The 20732-nt window shown below is 36.7% G+C and overlaps 1 protein-coding gene across 3 annotated transcripts in view; it reads left to right on the top strand.

The window, feature by feature from the left end:
• Positions 1–20258, top strand: part of ptprja (protein tyrosine phosphatase receptor type Ja) — a 31907-nt gene extending 11649 nt beyond the window's left edge. For 2 of the 3 annotated variants that reach the window (XM_016279963.1, XM_016279962.1), the window contains 26 exons: positions 5740–6000; positions 6106–6381; positions 6496–6756; positions 8182–8433; positions 8591–8848; positions 9389–9640; positions 10917–11183; positions 11289–11552; positions 11930–12190; positions 12304–12570; positions 13491–13745; positions 14017–14277; positions 14372–14515; positions 15058–15268; positions 15461–15579; positions 16023–16104; positions 16319–16366; positions 16485–16493; positions 16991–17078; positions 17403–17493; positions 17602–17675; positions 17754–17888; positions 18131–18247; positions 19167–19327; positions 19453–19588; positions 19706–20258. In XM_016279963.1, the coding sequence (XP_016135449.1) occupies positions 5740–6000; positions 6106–6381; positions 6496–6756; positions 8182–8433; positions 8591–8848; positions 9389–9640; positions 10917–11183; positions 11289–11552; positions 11930–12190; positions 12304–12570; positions 13491–13745; positions 14017–14277; positions 14372–14515; positions 15058–15268; positions 15461–15579; positions 16023–16104; positions 16319–16366; positions 16485–16493; positions 16991–17078; positions 17403–17493; positions 17602–17675; positions 17754–17888; positions 18131–18247; positions 19167–19327; positions 19453–19588; positions 19706–19861 (4706 nt within the window). In that variant the 3' untranslated portion in view covers positions 19862–20258. Of the gene's footprint in view, positions 1–5739; positions 6001–6105; positions 6382–6495; positions 6757–8181; positions 8434–8590; positions 8849–9388; positions 9641–10916; positions 11184–11288; positions 11553–11929; positions 12191–12303; positions 12571–13490; positions 13746–14016; positions 14278–14371; positions 14516–15057; positions 15269–15460; positions 15580–16022; positions 16105–16318; positions 16367–16484; positions 16494–16990; positions 17079–17402; positions 17494–17601; positions 17676–17753; positions 17889–18130; positions 18248–19126; positions 19328–19452; positions 19589–19705 lie in introns of those variants that run through there. The other variant, XM_016279964.1, reaches the window with a different exon arrangement.
• Positions 20259–20732: the final 474 nt, after the last annotated feature.

Here is a 20732-nt window from a genome sequence, read left to right as displayed (position 1 = left end):
GCATTATAAAAGTAGTTTGAATGCATTAATTATGCCTTTTAATGCACTTTATAATGGATTGTACAATTTCATGAATTATTGTAACCACAGTTAATACATAATAATACGGTGGCCGAGAGACCCCAACGTGCTGCAACTTCAGAAAACACATGCAAATAAAAAAAGCACCAGCAAATAAAGAAAACATCTTCATCAGTTTGACAGCGCATGTGCTGCAAATGCTCACAACACAAACAAATAAAGAAACGCACAAGTAGCACAGACCACAACAAAATTACCCCAACAAAACGAAAATTAACAAATTAAAAAAAATTTTTTTTTGGCGTATTGATTACCATTTGTGTAACCAGAGTTGTACAAATATCATGGTTAAACTATGGTTAGTGTAGTAAATCCATGGTTAATTTGTGCATACCATGGTTTAACTATAGTAACCATTTTTGTTTTTATTTATTTTTAATAATGTATTTATTAATTAATTTTAATAGTAAAACCATAGGCTATGGATATTTTTTGTAAGGGAAATTGTAAAAGTAAGTTAGCCAACTTACATAACCTTTCACAGTTACAGTAATTGTGTATTTCGTCAGCTTATTTAGGCTAATAATATCCCAAAAAAATCTATAAGGAATCGTATGAGCAGGATGTTAAAATAAACAAAAATATCACCTTTCAGAGCAAACATTGATAAATATGTCCCAGCCATGTTTGTCACTTTGCAGTTCCCTTAAACATTTCCGAGGTGGTCTGTGCCTATTTACATTTACATTTACATTTGGTCATTTAGCAGACGCTTTTATCCAAAGCGACTTACAAATGAGTACAATGGAAGCAATCAAAATCAACAAAAGAGTAGTGATATGCAAGTGCTATAACAAGTCTCAGTTAGCTTAACTCGGTACATAGTAAGGTAGTAAGGTTTTTAATTATATAGTAAATAAAAAGAAAACGGATTGAATAGAAAAATAATAGAGCAAGCTAGTGTTAGAGGCCTTTTTGCTTTTGCTAATTGTATAATAAATAAAAAGAAAACAAATAGAATACAAAAAGATTAGAAAAGCTAGTATTAGTTTTTTTTTAAGAAAACAAGCAGTAAATGAAGTCTAAAAGGGACAAGTTTTTTTTTAAAGAATAGAATTAGATTAGAGAGTGCTAGAGTTAGAGGGTCAAATAAAGATGGAAGAGATGTGTTTTTAGCCAATTCTTGAAGATGGCTAAGGACTGGATGGCACAATAAAGCGACTTTCACTTGCAGAACGCAAGCTTCTAGAGGGCACATAACTCAGAAGTAATGAATTTGGGTAAAGTGGTGCAAAGCCAGTGGTGGTTTTGTAGGCAAACATTATTAATGCCTAAAATTTTATGCGAGCAGCTATTGGTAGCCAGTGCAAATTGATAAACAGAGGTGTGACGTGCATTCTTTTTGGCTCATTAAAAATGTATCTTGTTGCCGTGTTCTGGATTCATTGTAAATGTTTGATATAGCTGGCTGGAAGACCTGCCAAGAGAGCATTGCAATAGTTCAGCCTGGACAGAACAAGAACTTGAACAAGGAGTTGTGAAGCATGTTCCGAAAGAAAGGGCATGATCTTCTTGATGTTGAATAAAGCAAATCTGCAGGACCGGGCAGTTTTAGCAATGTGGTCTGAGAAAGTCAGCTGATCATCAATCATAACTCCAAGGTTTCTGGCTGTTTTTGAAGGAGTTATGGTTGATGTGCCTAACTGGATGGTGAAATTGTGATGAAACGATGGGTTTGCTGGAACCACAAGCAGTTCTGTCTTGGCAAGGTTGAGTTGAAGGTGATGGTCCTTCATCCAGCAAGAAATGTCTGTTTGACAAGCTGAGATGCGAGCAGCTATCGTCAGATCATCAGGACGGAATGAGAGGTAGAGTTGAGTGTCATCAGCATAGCAGTGATATGAAAAGCCATGTTTCTGAATGACAGAACCAAGTGATGCCATGTAGACCGAGAAGAGAAGTGGTCCAAGAACTGAGCCCTGAGGCACCCCAGTAGTTCGATGTTGTGACTTGGACACCTCAGCTCTCCAAGATTGTTTTTGCAATGAAAGAAAGAAGGGAAACCGGTCTGTAGTTCTCTAAAAGAGATGGGTTAAGGGTGAGTTTCTTAAGAAGAGGGGTTATACAAGCCTGTCTAAATGCTGAGGGAAAAACACCAGTGTGAAGGGATGTGTTAATGATGTGAGTGAGTGCAGGTACAACAGCTGGAGAAATGGCTTGAAGGAGATGAGATGGAATAGGATCAAGAGGACAAGTAGTAGGGTGATTCGAAAGGATGAGTTTGGAGACTTCTGCCTCAGAGAGTGAAGAGAAGGATGTGAATGAGTGTATGTTTGCTGGTAAGATGTGCTTGACAGATTTTGGTGTGGAAAATTGTGCACTAATGGTTTTAATTTTATTAACGAAGAACGTGGCAAAGTCGTCAGCTTTTAGAGTTGATGAAGGAGGGGGAGGACAAAGGAGGGAGGAAAATGTTTTAAAGAGCATGCGAGAGTTAGACGAATTTATAATTTTATGATAGTATGTCCTTTTAGGACATGGAGACATGAGCAGAGAAGGAAGAGAGGAGTGACTGATACACAGTCAGCCAGTAGGATTTTTTGATTTGCGCCACATCCTTTCAGCGGCCCTGAGCTTAGAACGTTGTTCACGGAGAACATCAGACAGCCAAGGGGCAGAAGGGGTGGGATGTCCTGGCCTGGAAGACAAGGGGCAGACAGTGTCTAAACAAGATGTAAGAGTGGAGCCAAAAGTATCACTAGCACTTTTAGCATCAAGAGATGCTAACTGTTTAGGGGGAGGATGCGAAGATGAAACCATAGTAGATAGCCGAGAGGGTGAGCGTGAGCGTAGGTTACGTCAAAAAGGGACAAGTGGAGGGGTATGTGCTGTGTCAGGAACCATGTTGAGGTTAAGAGTGAGGAGGAAGTGATCCGAGGTGTGCAGTGGAGTAACCAGCACATTATCAGTGGAGCAGTGACGCGTGCAAATAAGGTCCGGTTGGTTACCTGATTTGTGAGTAGCCGTAGTTAACACTCGCTTGAAATCAAAAGAGGCAAGCAGAGTGTGGAAGTCTGCAGCCTGAGGTTTATCTAGGTGGATGTTGAAGTCTGACTGAATGTGATTCAAAGGAGCTGTTAATACCCAGAGAAGGTAAAGGAATACATTTCCAATCATTAGAGATAAGCAGACCAGTACCTCCACCTCTTCCAGTCAGACGGGGAGGGTGGGAAAATGAGAAATGATTGGAGAGTGCTGCAGGAGTAGCAGTGTCCTCTGGTTTGATCCATGTCTCTGTCAGGGCCATGAGGTTTAGTCTTGAATGACAAGAAATAGATGTAATGTAATCTGCTTTGTTTACTGCAGACTGACAATTCCAATAGAAAAATAAATTAGTGTATTAGCAGACAGGTTGTTAGGATTGCGCTGCCTACAGTGTGTGATGCGTGGTTTGCGAGTGGTAATAATAGTAGGGATATGGAAACACATAATAAGAATTGGTCATTAAAACTGAAACAGAAGTGAAGCAAGGTGTAGAAAAGAGGATGAATCAAAAGCGATACTTATGTCCCTTGCCGGTGTCCCTGCACGGTAGAGTCGATGGTCTTCACACGAGGGCTGCCGCGGTATACTAACTTTTTTTTATACCCGTTTGACAAAACAGAAATTGAATTCAGCTGAACACACTTTACTGTTTATCACAACAAAGGGCTAAGAAAGCACACGACGCGGACAAGGTATGCCATAGAGTACGAGACCAAACGCAACTTCAGCACGTCTCAACAGAGTAAACAAAACAAGCGTTTCCTAGCAATGACAACTGCGCTAAACACTGAGACAAGAAATAAATACTTATGATCCGCTTTTAACTTCCGCTGATTGACTGCTTCTCTCAAAAAGTATTTCTTTACACTGTCTTTTGCTAGCAGCGCGTTTCTGTTTTTGCAGTGTGCTTCTGTATTTGTTTGTGTTGTGAGTTTTGCAGCACATTTGCAGCAAATGTGTTGTCAAATTGATGAAGATTTTTTCTTAATTTTCAGGTGTTTTTTCTATTTGCATGGGTTTTTTCATTTGCAACACTTTGAAAAATCTCGGCCACCATACCTGTATAATAACACTTATTAATTAATTGTTACACTGTGCATTTTAAATTGGGTTACAATTATTTATGACAAGAAATAATGTATTACAACACACATTATGAATAAATATAATGCGTTATACCCTTTAATAACCCTTTATAATGCATTATACCTAAAGGCTTTAAGTAAAGTGTTACCAAAAACCTTCATTTCTAAATGAAAGGTCTGTCATCATTTACTCACCTTCATGTTGTACTTTAATGGCTTGCTTTCTTCAGTTAAACACAAAATAAGATATTTAACAATGTCTGGGGCTTTTTCCATACAGTGAAATGAATGATGACCAGAGTCTGCCAAGTTCCAGAAAGGACACAAAAATATGTCTTTAAAAATCATACAGTATGATAACTTTGTGTGAGGAATCAATGTTTACATTTTTCCCTCAGTTGGAACTCTCACAACTCACTTGTGCATATGCATATTCAAATTGTTGTGCATTAAGACAGTTCTGACATAACTTATGCCGAATTCATTGGTTATTGCATGTGACCTGACTGATTGCTACAAATCATATTGGAATATGTGCATGCACAAATTACATTTGAAAACTTTTCCGTTTTGGAGCTTGACAGCTTTTGGTAACCATCCACTTTCACTGTATAGCAAAAAGCAACGTAAATGTTTTGCTAAACATCTCTGTTTTATGGGAGTAAGTAAATAATGACAGACTTTCATTTTTGGGTGTCCATGTCCACTTTCTCACACTCACACATGTCCATGTCCACTCTCTTGCACTGATAGGCCCTGAGCCTGTTAGTAGCCTGTCTGTGCACTCCATCACTGTGAGCTCAGTGAACCTGAACTGGACACTTCAAAATGGCATCAGCCTTTATTATAGAGTAGCTTGGGGTGTAAACCTGCTTCTCACTACTAACCAAACCTCCATGCTAATCTCACAACTTGCACCCGGCACCAAATACACCTTCAGCGTCACCTCAGTGGCCTCTGATAACCGCACTGAGGGGCGTGCTGCTGAGATATCCCAAAACACAAGTAAGTACTATAGCAGAAGAGAATAGGGAGTTTAAAGGTGCCTTTATTGTATTGTGGAGTAAATCAAAGGTTTGTGTGTGTTTACTTTTACATTACCATTCAAAAGTTTGGGATCAGTAAGACTTCTTTTTTTATGTAAGATTCTCTTATGTTCACCAAGGCTGCATTTGCTTGATCAAAATACAGTAAAACTGTAATAATGTGAAATATTATTAACATTTAAAGTAACAGTTTTCTATTTTAATATTTTTAAATGTATTGATTCCTATAATGGCAAAGCTGAATTTTCTTCAGTGTCACATGATCCTTCAGAAATCATTCTAATTTGCTAATTTGGTGCTCAAGACATTTCTTTTATTATCAATGTTGAAAATAGTTGTGATGCTTATTTTTTTGTGGAAAGTGTGATGCATAGAAAGTTTAAAAGAATAGCATTTCTTTAAAATCTATTTTTTTTTAACATTATAAATATTTCACTGTTGATCAATTCATATAACCTTCCTTTAAAAAAGAAAAAAATTGACCCCAAACTTTTGAACAGTCGTGTATGTATTTTAACGAAAGTCTGATTGTTTTTGTGTAGGTCCAGCACAAGTGAAGAATATCACTGTTCTGAATTCCAGTAACAGTAGTTTGACCGTGGAGTGGGCAGTCCCTCTTGGTCATGTGGACTCGTATATGGTGAACGTATCTGGTGCCGAGCTGAACACATCCATCAACTGTAACCCTCCCATCAACTCTTCAGTCATCAGTAACCTCATGGCAGGACGTGTTTACAACCTCACTGTGACCACCATCAGTGGAGTCCTGAAAAACAGCTCTAACATAGTGCTGGTTGCCACTAGTGAGTCAGAAACTTCACACACTCTTCATCTCCATCACCATAACATCAAACACAACCCTACATCTGCAGAACCATCATGTATTTGTGTGTGATATTTCCCTTTAGAGCCTAACCCGCCCGAAGCTGTCCAAGTGAGCGGACAGACCGATGTGTCTATTTCTTTGCTGTGGTCGAAACCCTTATCAATGGATGGAGTCACTGTGTCCTATGTAGTATCATATATATCTAACCAGCCAGGGGTCAACCTAACTTTGAGTCATACCAACTCTTCAAACATGACACTCACAAATTTATTACCCGGCAGTCAGTACAACATCACTGTGGTCACCATAGGAGAAAAAGATCTCAGGAGCTCAAATGTAAACCTCCCTGCATATACAGGTACTGTAAAGCGCACAGCATGCATTTTAGCTGTTGATGGTAAAAACCGCAAATTAGATTTACAGATTATTTTACAGGGTGTATGGTTGCATAAGCATGTTTGTGTTTCCACAGCTCCTAATGCAGTGCAAAATCTGGCTGTTTCTGCTGTGAGCACCAATTCAGTCAATTTGACCTGGCTCCCCCCTAATGGGAACTTCAACCTGTTCTCCTACAGAATCAACATAACTTCACCTGATCAGACTCTCAATACCACATCCAACAATTATCAGATTACTCCGTTGCAGCCTGGGACTCAGTATAATTGTAGCGTCAGAGCACTCATAATGGCTGCCAACATATTTGGACCCTCACAGCTCATACAGTGTAATACCAGTGAGTGTAAATACTACACATCTCTCTCCAAACTGTAGATGTACTGTCATACAGTAAAATGTTAAATATTTTTGTGTAAGTTTTGTGTAATGATGTTTTCAGGCAAGTAATGGGCATTTTGCATTATGCTTTAATTTTACAATGCTGCTATCCCTCTTTGTGTGTTTGTGTATATAGACTATATAATAAGTGGTAACCTTTTTTAATATATGCCTAATACTAGGAATATACAGTATATTGGTACCATACCATATTGGTTATTTGTCGATACTACAGAATTTGATCAACATAGACATTTATCAGGCGACTTTGGAATTATTTTTATCTTGTCTTATTTTTACATTTAGATTCCCCCCCCCCCCTCATCTTTAAGTTTATCGGTCACACTTTATTTTAAAGTCCAATTCTCGCTATTAACAAACCTTTAACTATGACTTTTGCCTCAATAAACTTCTAATTCGCTGCTTATTAATAGTTAGTAAGGTAGTACAATACAAGTAAACCAGGGCTGTCCAAACTCGGTCCTGGAGGGCCGGTGTCCTGCAGAGTTTAACTCCAACCCTAATTAAAAATACTTGAACCACCTAATCAAGCTCTTACTAGGCATAGAAACTTCCAGTCAGGTGCGTTGAGGTAAGTTGGAGCTAAACTCTGCAGGACACCGGCGCTCCAGGACCGAGTTTGGACAGCCCTGAAGTAAACAATACAAATAAGTACAAATTAACAGCCAATATGTTAATAGTATGCATGCTAATAAGCAACTAGTTAATAGTGAGAATTGGTCCCTATACCAGATTGATACCAATTAATCTTTAAAAAAACACTAATAATGTATTAACACTGAAAAGTAGCCTATAGCAAATCTCAAATGAACATTCATTATTTTATACTATATTATGATGTTAAGATGCCTAAATTCAGTAGCATTTATTGCATTTTTCCATTTAGACAAAATTGTATACAATTTTATCTGCCATTTATTGTCTCTTAGCCAGAACATTAAAATAATGACTGGCTTAACCATATTGTTCTGAATATTAATATTAATCTTTACCTAATAGACTTTTGTCAAGATAGCAGCATAATTAACTTTTGACAGGAATGAAAATGAGGCTGTCAGGCTAAAGTACAGTACGTACAATGGATTGTTCGGGATTGTAACATCTTTAAATACACTTTCATTGGACAAAACTGCCTAAAACAGTTTTAAAGGTTGTGAGTTGTGGAAATTACATGTGATCTTGAACCTTTATTCAGTTCACACCATTTTAAAGGCAGCAAGTCTATCCCTCAAAAGCCTTGTTTTCATTCACTTTAAATTCAATATGGCTTCTACCTTGGCTAAGGTCTTTAGTCTTTGCTTACTATAATTCACACACATTGATATGTAATAAGTGCAGAAAATGACTGTGCATTCTCTTTCAGAGCCACTGCCAGTGACTAATTTAACAGCCTCTCCTGTTGGCACCACTGAGATGTGCCTTTCATGGCGCCATCAGATTGACTACAAACCTTCATATCAGTATAATTTGAGTGTAAATGGCGAACGATGGATACAGAGTATCAGTGAGACTGCAAATGTCACTAACCTTGTCGCCGGGAACAACTACACCTTTACTGTGAAAACTGTTGCAAATGGCATGAGCTCTGATTCTGTAGCCATCTCTGCATTTACAGGTATTACAATTCACATATTACCCAAAAACTTGTTCATTTTATATTGCAACCCATTAATGGCTTTGTATCATAACTTTCCATCTGTGTTGCTTACAGTTTTGTCTGTTGGTCTGTGCTATTGAATAGTTTTTCCTCCTCTCTTATTTGGTGTTATCAGGGCTTGGTAAAGCATCCAATATTTCTGCGGTTGGCACTACTCAGAGCATGAGAGTGGAGTGGAGACCACCTGATGGCACTGTGATACTCTACAACGTCAAAATCCTGTTGAACAGAACTGTTTTAAAGACAGAAAACCGAACGAATGCGACAACCGTGCTGTTCTCAGACCTGCTACCTGGAACTCAGTACAATGTCATTGTCACAAGTGTCAGTGGACCCATAAGGCAGGACAGCGATAGTGTATCCAATGCCACCTGTAAGACCCTTCACAAACCCCAAAACAAGCACACACTTTGAATTATGTATGTACAAGCCCTACACATGAATAAAACACACACTACATACTGTTGTATCACCATATACTGATTTGCATGCACTTTGAGTGTGGGAAAAGGAAGTTAAGGCATTTGCTTTCAGAAGCAAAGAGCTGACTAATCAGTTTTAACCAGGCATATTACACTGAAAATAGTACTTAAGTGTGTCTTTTTCAAGAAAGGGTATTGCACTGTTTACACGACTGTGCAGTTTTTAGAAATCGCGTAAGTTTCCTAATACTTTTGCACAACATGTGTTACTAACGGTTTGAAGTTTTAAAGTAAAAGTTTGAGTTTTGGGTATTAGGTCACCATTAGCTGTTTGTGTTACAGCTGCAAACGTTTATAAAACCATTAATGGATTTCGTAATTTATAACATACAGTACAAATGAGTAAATGAGACTGTCACATGATGGCCTGTGGGTGGTGCTCTATGCCTGTGTGTGTATCGCAGCTGTGATTTATATTGTTGTCATTCCAGTGCCCACTCCTCCTGGCGAGTTTGTGATAGTGCGGAGCACAAACTCACTGAACATCAGCTGGGCTCGACCACTTAACATGAGCTCAGTATCACACTACTTCCAGTTGTCATACAGCAACAGCATGCTGAACTGCAGCCAAAACTACAGCTCTCTGACGGGACTCAGTGCAGGTGTCCAGTACAACATCAGTGTGAGGACTGTAGGTGCAATGGGATATTTCAGCTCTCCTAAGTATCTCACTGCATATACAAGTAAGCAATGCACATTTGTTGACTTATCCATGTTGCTTGCTGTAGACAGGTATCTGATTTAATATGGTGGATGGAAATCCAAAAGGTTGTAATGTTGCATTGTTGAAAAAGAAAGAAATGTCCGTGTGCAGTATTTTTGTCATTGAATTAAAATAGATGGTTCTTTGGAAGAAGATGATAGTTCAAATTAAAATTCAGACATTTTTTACTCACCTGTTGCTCCATAAGATCTTTGTTCATCTTAGAAACTCAAATAAAGCTATTTTTAATATTCTGTCATAATTGTTGTACATATATTTTATGAACAGATTTAACTTAGTGTTGTGCTGGCCTTGTGCATAAAAACTAATGAAGTTCTCACACGCTAAGCAAGTATGGTTGAGATTCTATTTACCAAATTTGATTCACTCTATGTATGTTGATCAATGTTTATATGTGACCCTGGACCACAAAACCAGTCATACTGTAAATCGCACTGGGATATTTATAGCAATAGCTAACAATACATTGTATGGGTCAAAATGATCAATTTTTCTTTTATGCCAAAAATCATTAGGATATTAAGTAAAGATCATGTTCCATGAAGATATTTTGTAAATTTCCTACCGTAAATATATCAAAGCTTAATTTTTTATTAGTAATATGCATTGCTAAGAACTTCATTTGGACAACTTTAAAGGCGATTTTCTCAATATTTTGATTTTTTTGCACCCTCAGATTCCTGATTTTCAAATCGTTGTATCTCAGCCAAATATGGTCCTATCCTAACAAACCAATGGAAAGCTTATTTATTCAGATGATGTATAAATCTCAGTTTCCAAATAATGACCCTTATGTCTGGTTTTGTGGTACAGGGTCACATATGTGAATAAAAGCCTAAGTTAATTCTGTTAAAGTGATCATGTCCTTTCAGAAGACTTGGATTAAACCACTCGATTCATATGGATTACTTATGAAGTTTATTAACTTTTTGAAGCTTGAAAATTTTGGTTGCAATGGATATAAAAATTACTGTATATGAAAAGAACTAAAATCTCTTCATTTGAGTTCTAAAGAAGAATTAAAGTCTTATGGGTTTGGAATGGCATGAGAGTGAATAAATGATGACAGAATTTTCATTTTTGGTTGAACTGTCCCTTTAAGGAATTTGTATGTTGGAACTTATTATTGTATGCTATACTGGTGGTTAATGCAGTTTGTTAGCGAATAGGACCCTTGGTGCTGTACAGCCCATTTTTGAACAGATGTTTATGTGTTTTTTATGAATCGTTTTCAGATCCTTCTGCAGTAACTGATGTAAGAGTGATTGGATATACAGAGACTAGTATAACTCTGAGCTGGCAGCAGCTTGATGTTCAGCAATTCGGTTACTCCTACCTGCTCACCTTCACACACCATAATGGCACAGCTGACCAGAAGACTGTGAGTAACACCACAGCGCAGCTACTGTCACTGCAGTCAGCTAGTCAATACAATATCAGCATTGTCACACAGACAGCTGGCGGCACCAAGTCTGATCCCCAGTTTATAACTGCCTGCAATAGTAAGTAACCACACTGCTTATGGCAACACAGTACTTAATACATATTTGCTACATATATCATGCTATCACATCTGCTCTACAGTAACTTGTATGTTTGTTTTCCAGAGCCGTTTCCGGTTTCCTCTGTAAACCCTGAAGTTCTGAATGTTTCTGCCGTGAAGCTGAGCTGGTCCCGTCCTCTGCAGTACCACAGTGGCTTTTCCTACCACGTTTTCGTGTCCAACTGCACAGAAAATAGTCGGAACTTGTCGACTTTCTCTGAAAACATCACAGTTCCAGACTTGCAGCCTGGCACCCTGTGTCAGTTCAGTGTGTATAGTTTTGCCTGCGGCATTCTGGGACGACCAGTGAACGTCTCTGTCTTAACAAGTATGTACTCCTACACATACTCACCCCTCTTATACACTTTTTGTATCACTGCCTTTGGGAAGACAATACAGAAGTATTTCTAATGTGTCTTACAATATATGTCTTATATATTATGTTTATTGTCGTCTTGTCTGATTTATTGTAATTGTACTCCATATACTAATCAGTAATCAAAAATCGACTTGTATATATTGTTTATATATTGTTAATGCCTTTATATGAATTATTGCCCGGACCTGTGAGAGAAACATAATTTAATTCTCCCATGTCAGGGCTGAATGACAATAAAAGTGAACTCGAACTTTAACATACTCTCTTTTTGACCACTTTACTTTCTTTTTTTTTTCTCTCTCTCTCTCTCTTTTTTTTCTCCAAAGAGCCCTCTACAGTGATTCCCAAACTATATAATCAAGGCTCTAATCACTCACTCTTGGTGACGTGGGATCATCCTGTTGGTGGGCTGGACCTGTACATTCTGAACATCAGCAGTGAAGGATGGAGCAGCTCTAAAGTTCTCAATAGCACTGAACACAATCACACCTTCAGTCAACTGAAAGCAGCAACTGTCTTCACAGTCACACTCACAACTGTCAAAGCAACCTTCTGGGAAACATCTCGTTCAGTAAAAATGGCAACTTGTGAGTATTCAACTCCAAACATAGTTAGGAAATCATGTGTTAGGACATCTCGTGACTTTGTAAGCATGCACCATAGTGGACCGTAGTGTTTATAGATTCTAATTGTGTTGCAGATCCCAACAGACCAGGAGAGATTAAGATTTTGTTGAAGAGCAGTCATTCATTGTTGTTTAAATGGGATGAAGCTGAGAGCATGACAGCTGGCAGCTTCAACTACAGCCTGACCTACTGGCCCAGCTATAATACCAGTCAATATCTCACTCCTAATAACACTTTCCTTTTGGACGGCTTGCGATCTGGAACACCCTATAATGTTTCTGTGGCTACTGTAGGCCCGATGGGTTTCCAGAGTGACTCTATCAGAGTTCATGTTACCACCAGTAAGTTCTGCACTTCCGAAATTATAGAACTGATCAGTTACATTGAAATAATATTCCAAGATATACACATTTTGTGGTTAAAATATTTTTTTTTATAGAAATTAATCCAACAATACTGAGCAAGGGCACATTGAAATGATCAAATTTGAGATTAATAATGTTTATAATGTCTTTTGAACGTTCTGTTCATCAAAGAATTCTGACAAATAAAATGTGTCACAGTTTCCACAAAAATGTTAAGCTTTTTTAAAACTGTTTTCAATAGTTTAAATAATAAGAAATGTTTCTTGAGAAGCAAAGCAGAGCATTAGAATGATTTGACATGAGATGACACTGAAGACCGGCATAATGGCTGCTGAAATTTGCCATCACAGGAATAAATTGCATTTCAAAATATATTCAAATAGACAGCTGTTATTTTAAATTGTAATAATATTTCACAATATTACTGTGGTTACTGTGTTTTTGATCAAATAAATGCAGCCTTGGTGATCATAAGAGATTTCTTTCAAAAACAGAAAAAAGTCTTACCAACCACAAACTTTCAAACAGTAGTGTATGGAATATTTACACATTGAATTGTCTTTGAATGCATTTTGCGAGTACACTGATCCTAAAAGGACAAATAAAAAGGAATAGTTCATTCACAGATTAAAAATAGCGGTTATCATTTACTTTATCATTACTTCAATGGAACACAAAAGATGAATTATGAAAAATTATCCTTTCTTCTATATAATGAGAGGACTGGAGGACTCCAAAATGTGCTTAAAAAGTAGTCCATACCACTTGGCATGTCAGTAAATAATGACTTTAATTTCCATTTGTTCCATTATCACAAAATTATGACGTTTTATGCTGTTGGGATGGAGTTTCCTCTCCTCTAAAGTCTTCATCCTTCTCCCCGCATCTGTTTTCAGAACCTGATCCTGTCCAAAACCTACAAGTTGGTTCCACAACAATAAATAGCATTTCTGTCATTTGGGCAAAAGTGGAAGGGGTCCCAAAATATGTAGTAAGAGTGTACAGTGAGAAGGAAGAGAAAAACACAACCACTATAAATAACAGCATGGCTATACACAGTCTGATGCCTTCAACACTCTATAACATCAGTGTGCAGAGCAGCACTTCGGACAACACAGAAGGAGAAGCTGTGTGGCTGCAAGCATGCACTGGTTAGTACAAACACTATATACTGTTATACATGGTTTTAAAGCAGAACTGTATGAAAAAAGCCATTTGCAGCATTCGGCGCTGAATTGTTATTTCCTGTGCTGTGTAGTGGTGTAGTTTTCCAGCTCGCACAGACATGTCTACTTTAAAAATGCTGATACAATAATCATGAAACTCTTTAGTCCGGGTGAAGTTCAGTAGATATCGTTTTAAATGTCTTAATTCAAATAAAGGTCAAATAATATTGTCTTGGGTGTGTTTTACTGTGTGCAGATGCAGCTCCAGTGGATAATGTGAACTGTACGGGTCCTAATTTAACCTTTCCAATGCTTAACGTCTCATGGAGCCCTCCTCCTGGTAAATACCAAGGCTTTGAATTTAAGCTGGACTCCTCTGACACAAAAATGACCTTCAATCTAACCCACACCTTCACTGGACTTAAGTACAACACTCTGTACAAAGTCATGCTCTGGACAATTGGTTGTGGGAAGAAGAGCACAGTGGAATCGATCACCTGTATGACTGGAATCACAAGTAAGGAAAGTTACTTCTTTTGTATTTTGTGTTTATATGTGGGTGCATATCACATATTTCTTGTTTGTGTGTGTGTGTGTGTGTGTGTTTGTAGAACCTGTTGTACCTAAAATAACAGCAGTGAGTATATCTGAGCTACAATACAACAAGTTTACTTTGAATCTTCAGTCGGACATCTTTAATGACTCAAACGGTCCTGTGCTCTATTATGGTGTGCTTGTCTACTCCAGCATTATTGGTATGTCAAATAAACCTGAGACTTTTGTTCTCTGAATTCATCAATTTGTATTTGTAACATTTTTATGATTTTTTAAAACTTGGTAGAAAGTCTCTTATGTTCATCAAAGCTGCATTTAGAAAATACAGTAAAAAATTTAATATTTTGAAATATAATTACAATTTTAAAAAGACTGTTTCTATTTGAATATATTTTAAAATGTAATTTATTGCTGTGATGGCGAAACAAATTTTTTAGCAGCCATTACTTAAGTCTTTAGTATCACATGATCCTTTAAAAATCATTCTGATAGTCTGATTGTGTGCTTAAGAAACTATTTTTTTCATCACTGATAAATATTTATGTTTTTGTGGAAAAGTGATATATTTTTAATTAGTTAAAAAAATCAGCATTTATTTAAAATATAAATATTTATTTATTATTTTTTTCATTGTTACTTTTTTGCTTGTCAGTATGTAATATAATATGGGGGCATTAAAGTTAATAACGTATGCAACTAAATGGATTTTGGATGGTCAAATCTTTGGTTTTACCTCCTGCAGATTGCTTGGACAAAAGTAACAAGTTTGATCAATGCCTGTTGAACACCTACGAGGACTGGAAAGCAAAGCGGTGCAGCACATTCCTGGCTGTTGTCAGGAAACCGGGTCAAACAGGGTCTAGAAATATACAGACACAAACAATCATCATTGGAGATGAAACTATGTGGGAAGGTTACAAAAATGGAGAACTAAATGCAAAAGACACTTACAAGTAAGTCAATATACTTCCCAAACTTTGAATTCACTTCAGTGCTGCATTCATTAAAATCCATTATAACAATGTAATGGTTATTTCCATCACTAAATTAAACTGAACTACTGACTTTCACAGCTCCATCAGCTGCACTACTGCATTGGTTGCTGTCTTCTGCATTATGCTGTTATGTGTTTGGCTTTCTTGCAGTTTTGCTGTCATTGCTTTCACTCGTCTGGAGATAAAGAACCGTTTAGTGGATGTTTCTAATTCATACTACTCCATGTCTGAGTTTTACCAAAGTCCCGTCATACTGCCAGAGAACCCAGGTAAAGACTGGGACACTTTCTCTCAATATTTAACTTAATTGCATTGGCGTTTTCAAAGTAACATGTCACATGAATTTTATGGATGTGTTTCAAATACCCAGAATTCTTCAAAAGCATACATTTAAATCAAATGTAAAAGCCTACTGTTTTACAAGCACATTTTCATCCAGAGCAAACATTTAGATGAGATTACAGCTTGTATTGTTAAGAACAACACTTTTTTTTCCTATTTAGTTTAGTTTTTTTAATTGACTTTATAACTAGAACTCATCATTTGGATGCCTTTACTTATCCTAGACTTATTTCTAACGGGTGCACCTGACTTATGTATACATAAGCACCAGCAGTTTTAGATACAAATCTTTCCATCTGCATTTCTGGAGTGTATACATAAATTCTATAAATAATTTCTGAGTTAACTTTATTCTTTCTCCATCTTTCAGTGGTAATTGGAGCAGCAGCTGCAGGAGCCGGTGTTGCTGCTCTTCTTGTTGTAATCATCATCGTGGTTGTGGTTTGTAGAGGGTAAGACATTTGACAGATTTCATACATGATTCTTGATGTTTGGAGTGTTTTAATTGTTTGATTTAGAGGATTTAAGATTACCATTGTGTCCCCACAATTTTACTAATCTAATTTAGGTGTGTAAAGATATATATATTGCTTGTTTACAGAATGTTTTTAAGTATTAATAGACAGTGGCAACTTGATAATTACATGTGTGCTCTCAATATCACAGGAAGCAAAGAAAAGATGATTCTACTAGTGTTCCTATCCACTCTATAAGGTTAGTATACAGGTCTCCTCAAAACAGCATAATACACATTGGAAACAAACAATAGAATAAATATTGAGCCATAAAAAGTAACCTTTTAATATATATATTTTCTTTTGTTTTCTTACAGAAACAAAGTGTAAGTAATCATACATGTTTGTCCACACAAATTTTCATACGTATTTATGATTTGACTGAAAATTATGACTTCATAGCTTCAATAAAAATGATTTATGATATGGGAAAGAACATGAAATATTGTCTCATAGTAGCAATAATGATATCCCAGAACAAAGCCACAATAAAAGGTCTCATTTTTTAACATTGTTTAATGAATTACCTAACAGGTACTAACAATGAACAATATATTTTTACAGCATTTCTTAACTTTTTCATGTTCATGTTAGTCTGCAGTGCAGCAACTAATGTTAACAGATACAACTTCTGATTGGTAAATGCTTAGATTAACATTAACTTGGATTATTAAATGCTGTAGAAGTATTGTTCATTGTTAGTACAGTTTAACTAGTGTAATTAACATTAACAGATATTTAATAAATACAATGTTATGTGGTGTACTGTATAGTTAAATAAAATACATATTTTTTTTATCATGGTTATTTAATGGTGTCATAGGAGTGATCCAATAAAGGTGGAGGATTATGAGGCTTACTATAGGCGGCAAAGAGCTGATTCCTTTTGTGGATTTGCTGAAGAATTTGAGGTGATTATATCTTTGGCTTCTCTGTATATTTACAACTGATCAACTCTCAATAATAATTGGTATTGCAACTAGATTCCATACCACCAATATGCCACCATTGTTTGTGGTCCAAAAACAGTAGTAGCAGTGACTGATTTGTTTGCTCTGACTGTGTTGTGCTCCTCTTCAGTCATAAATATGTGACATACACTTGCGTCTCTTCTTGAATTATTGACAGAGAAACAAATGCTTTATTACAGATGTTCAAATATTTGTGATGTAAATGTAATAAAATCAATAGAAACAAAAGAGAGACTTTAAATAAATGGATGTATGTGTTTGTAGGATCTAAGGCCAGTTGGAATAAATCAGCCAAAGACTGTTGCTCAGGCCCCTGAAAACAAAGCCAAGAATCGTTATAACAATGTGCTGCCATGTAAGAACCACAGGACTTTCCCTTTGTGAAGTTACACAACACTGAGTTTCCTCCACTCTGTTCTAGACACGTAGCCCATATTCATAATAATTCATGTGTTCTTGACAGATGATTCATCTCGTGTCAAGCTCTCGGTGCTCAGCAGCCCATTTGATGACTACATCAATGCCAGCTACATGCCGGTAGGAAGGGGGAAAACTACAAAAATATGACATTTAGCTCTTTACACAATTGTCACACTAACTGTGTGATATTTCCAGGGTTACACTTCAAAGAAAGAGTTTATCGCAGCCCAGGGGCCACTGCCCTGCACTGTCAATGACTTCTGGAGACTGATCTGGGAGAAAAACATGCACACTATTGTCATGCTCACCAAATGCAATGAGCAAGGACGGGTACAGTATACACTTCACTTTCTCTGTGATCTCACCTGTTAGAGCTTTCATTCCTTATGTTTCAGTTCATTTGATTGTCAGATGATGCTACATTATCAGGCTTTAAAAGCCTAAATTACTTGACCACTACATATTCAATGTTCATATCCTCATTCAGCATTTTAAGATAATTTGTAATACCTCATCTCAGGTATTGAACTAATAAGCTTATATGAATTCTGCCACAATCTTTTGTCCCTCAGGTAAAATGTGAAGAATACTGGCCAGCAGAGACAAAACATTTTAACAATCTGACAGTGACGAATGTTTCCGAGATCCCATTGGAAGACTGGACTTTACGTGACTTTGAAGTGAAAAATGTAAGTCTATGTTAATGTTACAGTTGGACCCAAGTGTATTTGGACTAACACTAAATAACCCATATATTACATTTACATTTAGTCATTTAGCAGACGCTTTTATCCAAAGCGACTTACAAATGAGGACAATGGAAGCAATCAAAATCAACAAAAGAGCAATGATATGCAAGTGCTATAACAAGTCTCAGTTAGCTTAACGCAGTACACGTAGCAAGTTTTTTTTATAAATTATATAATAAATAAAAAGAAAACAGATAGAATAGAAAAAGAAGAGCAAACTAGTGTTAGAGGCCTTTATTGCTTTTGTTAAATTGTATAATAAATAAAAAGAAAACAAATAGATCTAATACAAAAAGATTAGAAAAGCTAGTGTTAGTTTTTTTTTTTTTTTTACAACTAAAAACAGGAACATACTGCAACTGTTATAAATTGACAAATAGATCTAATACAAAAAGATTAGAAAAGCTAGTGTTAGTTGTTTTTTTTTTTTTACAACTAAAAACAGGAACATACTGCAACTGTTATAAATTGCACATATATATATATATACAAACCCAATTCCAAAAAAGTTGGGACACTGTACAAATTGTGAGTAAAAAAGGAATGGAATAATTTACAAATCTCATAAACTTATATTTTATTCACAATAGAATACAAATATTGACATTTGAAACTTCCACATCATTGCATTCTGTTTTTATTCACAATTTGTACAGTGTCCCAACTTTTTTGGAGTCGGGTTTGTGTGTATATATATATATATATATATATATATATATATATATAAATTATACAAGTGTTACAATATTTTTGAAAGTCAGAATTATCTTTTTGGTAATATGTTTGCAAGTTGTCTCGATTATAACGTTATGCCTCAAGCAAAGTGTCAACAAGGGAAAAATGATTCCTGTCATAACAGGTGAAAACAGCAGAGTCTCGATCAGTTCGTCAATTCCATTTCACTGCGTGGCCAGACCATGGAGTGCCTGAGACCACTGAGCTTCTCATCAACTTCAGACACCTGGTCCGAGAACACATGGACCAGCACTCAAGACATTCACCTACACTTGTGCACTGCAGGTACTTGAATAGTTCCTGAACTCTTCTTCAATATATACAAACAGGTCTGCTCACCACCATTTTATTATTATACTCCCACAAAGAAAAATGTGATTTTCATCATATTTTTTGTTTTCGTATTACAGTGCTGGTGTGGGCCGCACGGGAACCTTCATTGCCATTGATCGGTTAATCTTTCAGATTGAGCGGGATGGTGTAGTAGATGTATATGGGATCATCCACGATTTACGCATGCACAGACCACTCATGGTTCAAACAGAGGTACATTCATTACCAGTTTTTGAGTTTTTCTATAAATATATGCTCCTATGATTTGTAAGCCATAATGGGCATTTTAGTCTCTAACAGTGCAGGCCTTTACATTATCTGCTTTTGCAGGATCAATATGTGTTTCTTAACCAGTGTGCCATGGACATCATCAAGTCTCGGACTGGAAACAATGTTGACTTGATCTACCAGAACACAGCTGCACTCACTATTTATGAGAACTTTGAACCCTTAAAAAAAGCCAAAAATGGCTACCATAAGGCCTGACCATCTACCTTATAATTTGCTGCACTGCTGTAAAAAACTTTTCTCTTTTATTTTTTAAATTAAGTTTTATTTAAAGAGGAAAATACAAAAAATGTATTTATTAAGAACTTTGTTTATAAAGGTATACAAGTATGCAGAAAAATTTAACCATTTTGTTACGTTTTTATCAAATACAGAAATGTAGTTGCAGGGATGTTTTGTGAGAGTTTTCATAGAATAAAGCTGATAATTGTACATCCAACATTATAAAATGGCATTTCCTCAGACATAGACTACAAGTGAAATGAAGTTAAGCATGAATAGAAATATAGACATTAGACAGAGGTCTGTTGCTATATCACTGCAGCATTATTAAAGACAAGATGGGTTTGCAAAACACCTCTCCTTGATTTAAAGGGGTCATATGATGCTTTTTTAAAGATCATTATTTGGTGTATTTGGTGTAACAGAATATGTTGACATGCTTTAATGTTCAAAAAACACATTATTTTTTTAAATACTGTACATTATTGTAGGTCCTCCATGCCCCGCCTCTCTCAAACGCTTCGTTTTCTACAAAGTCCCTCCTTCCGACAAGCACAGTCTGCTCTGATTGGCCAGCTGGCCCAGTGCATTGTGATTGGCCGAACACCGCAAGCACTCGTCGGAAATGTAACGCCCCTTACCATAATCACGAGCTTCATCTTTCAAAATAAATGTAAAGACAGAGCACGAAAGGGGAACAGAGTCGCGTGACAGACAGTGATGAAGCTGGTATGTGTTTGCAGTACACAAGCCACGGTTATTACAGCTGACTCCACTGTGATATGACTCCCTCTCACTCTCTCTCTCTCTTGCTCTCTCTCTCACACACACACACACACACACACAC

This window comes from Sinocyclocheilus grahami, unplaced genomic scaffold (genome assembly GCF_001515645.1).
Source record: "Sinocyclocheilus grahami isolate Dianchi unplaced genomic scaffold, SAMN03320097.WGS_v1.1 scaffold136.1, whole genome shotgun sequence".
Lineage (NCBI taxonomy): Eukaryota > Metazoa > Chordata > Actinopteri > Cypriniformes > Cyprinidae > Sinocyclocheilus > Sinocyclocheilus grahami.
The sequence above is the reverse complement of the archived record's forward strand: the minus strand, read 5'-3'. Positions and strand labels throughout refer to the sequence as shown.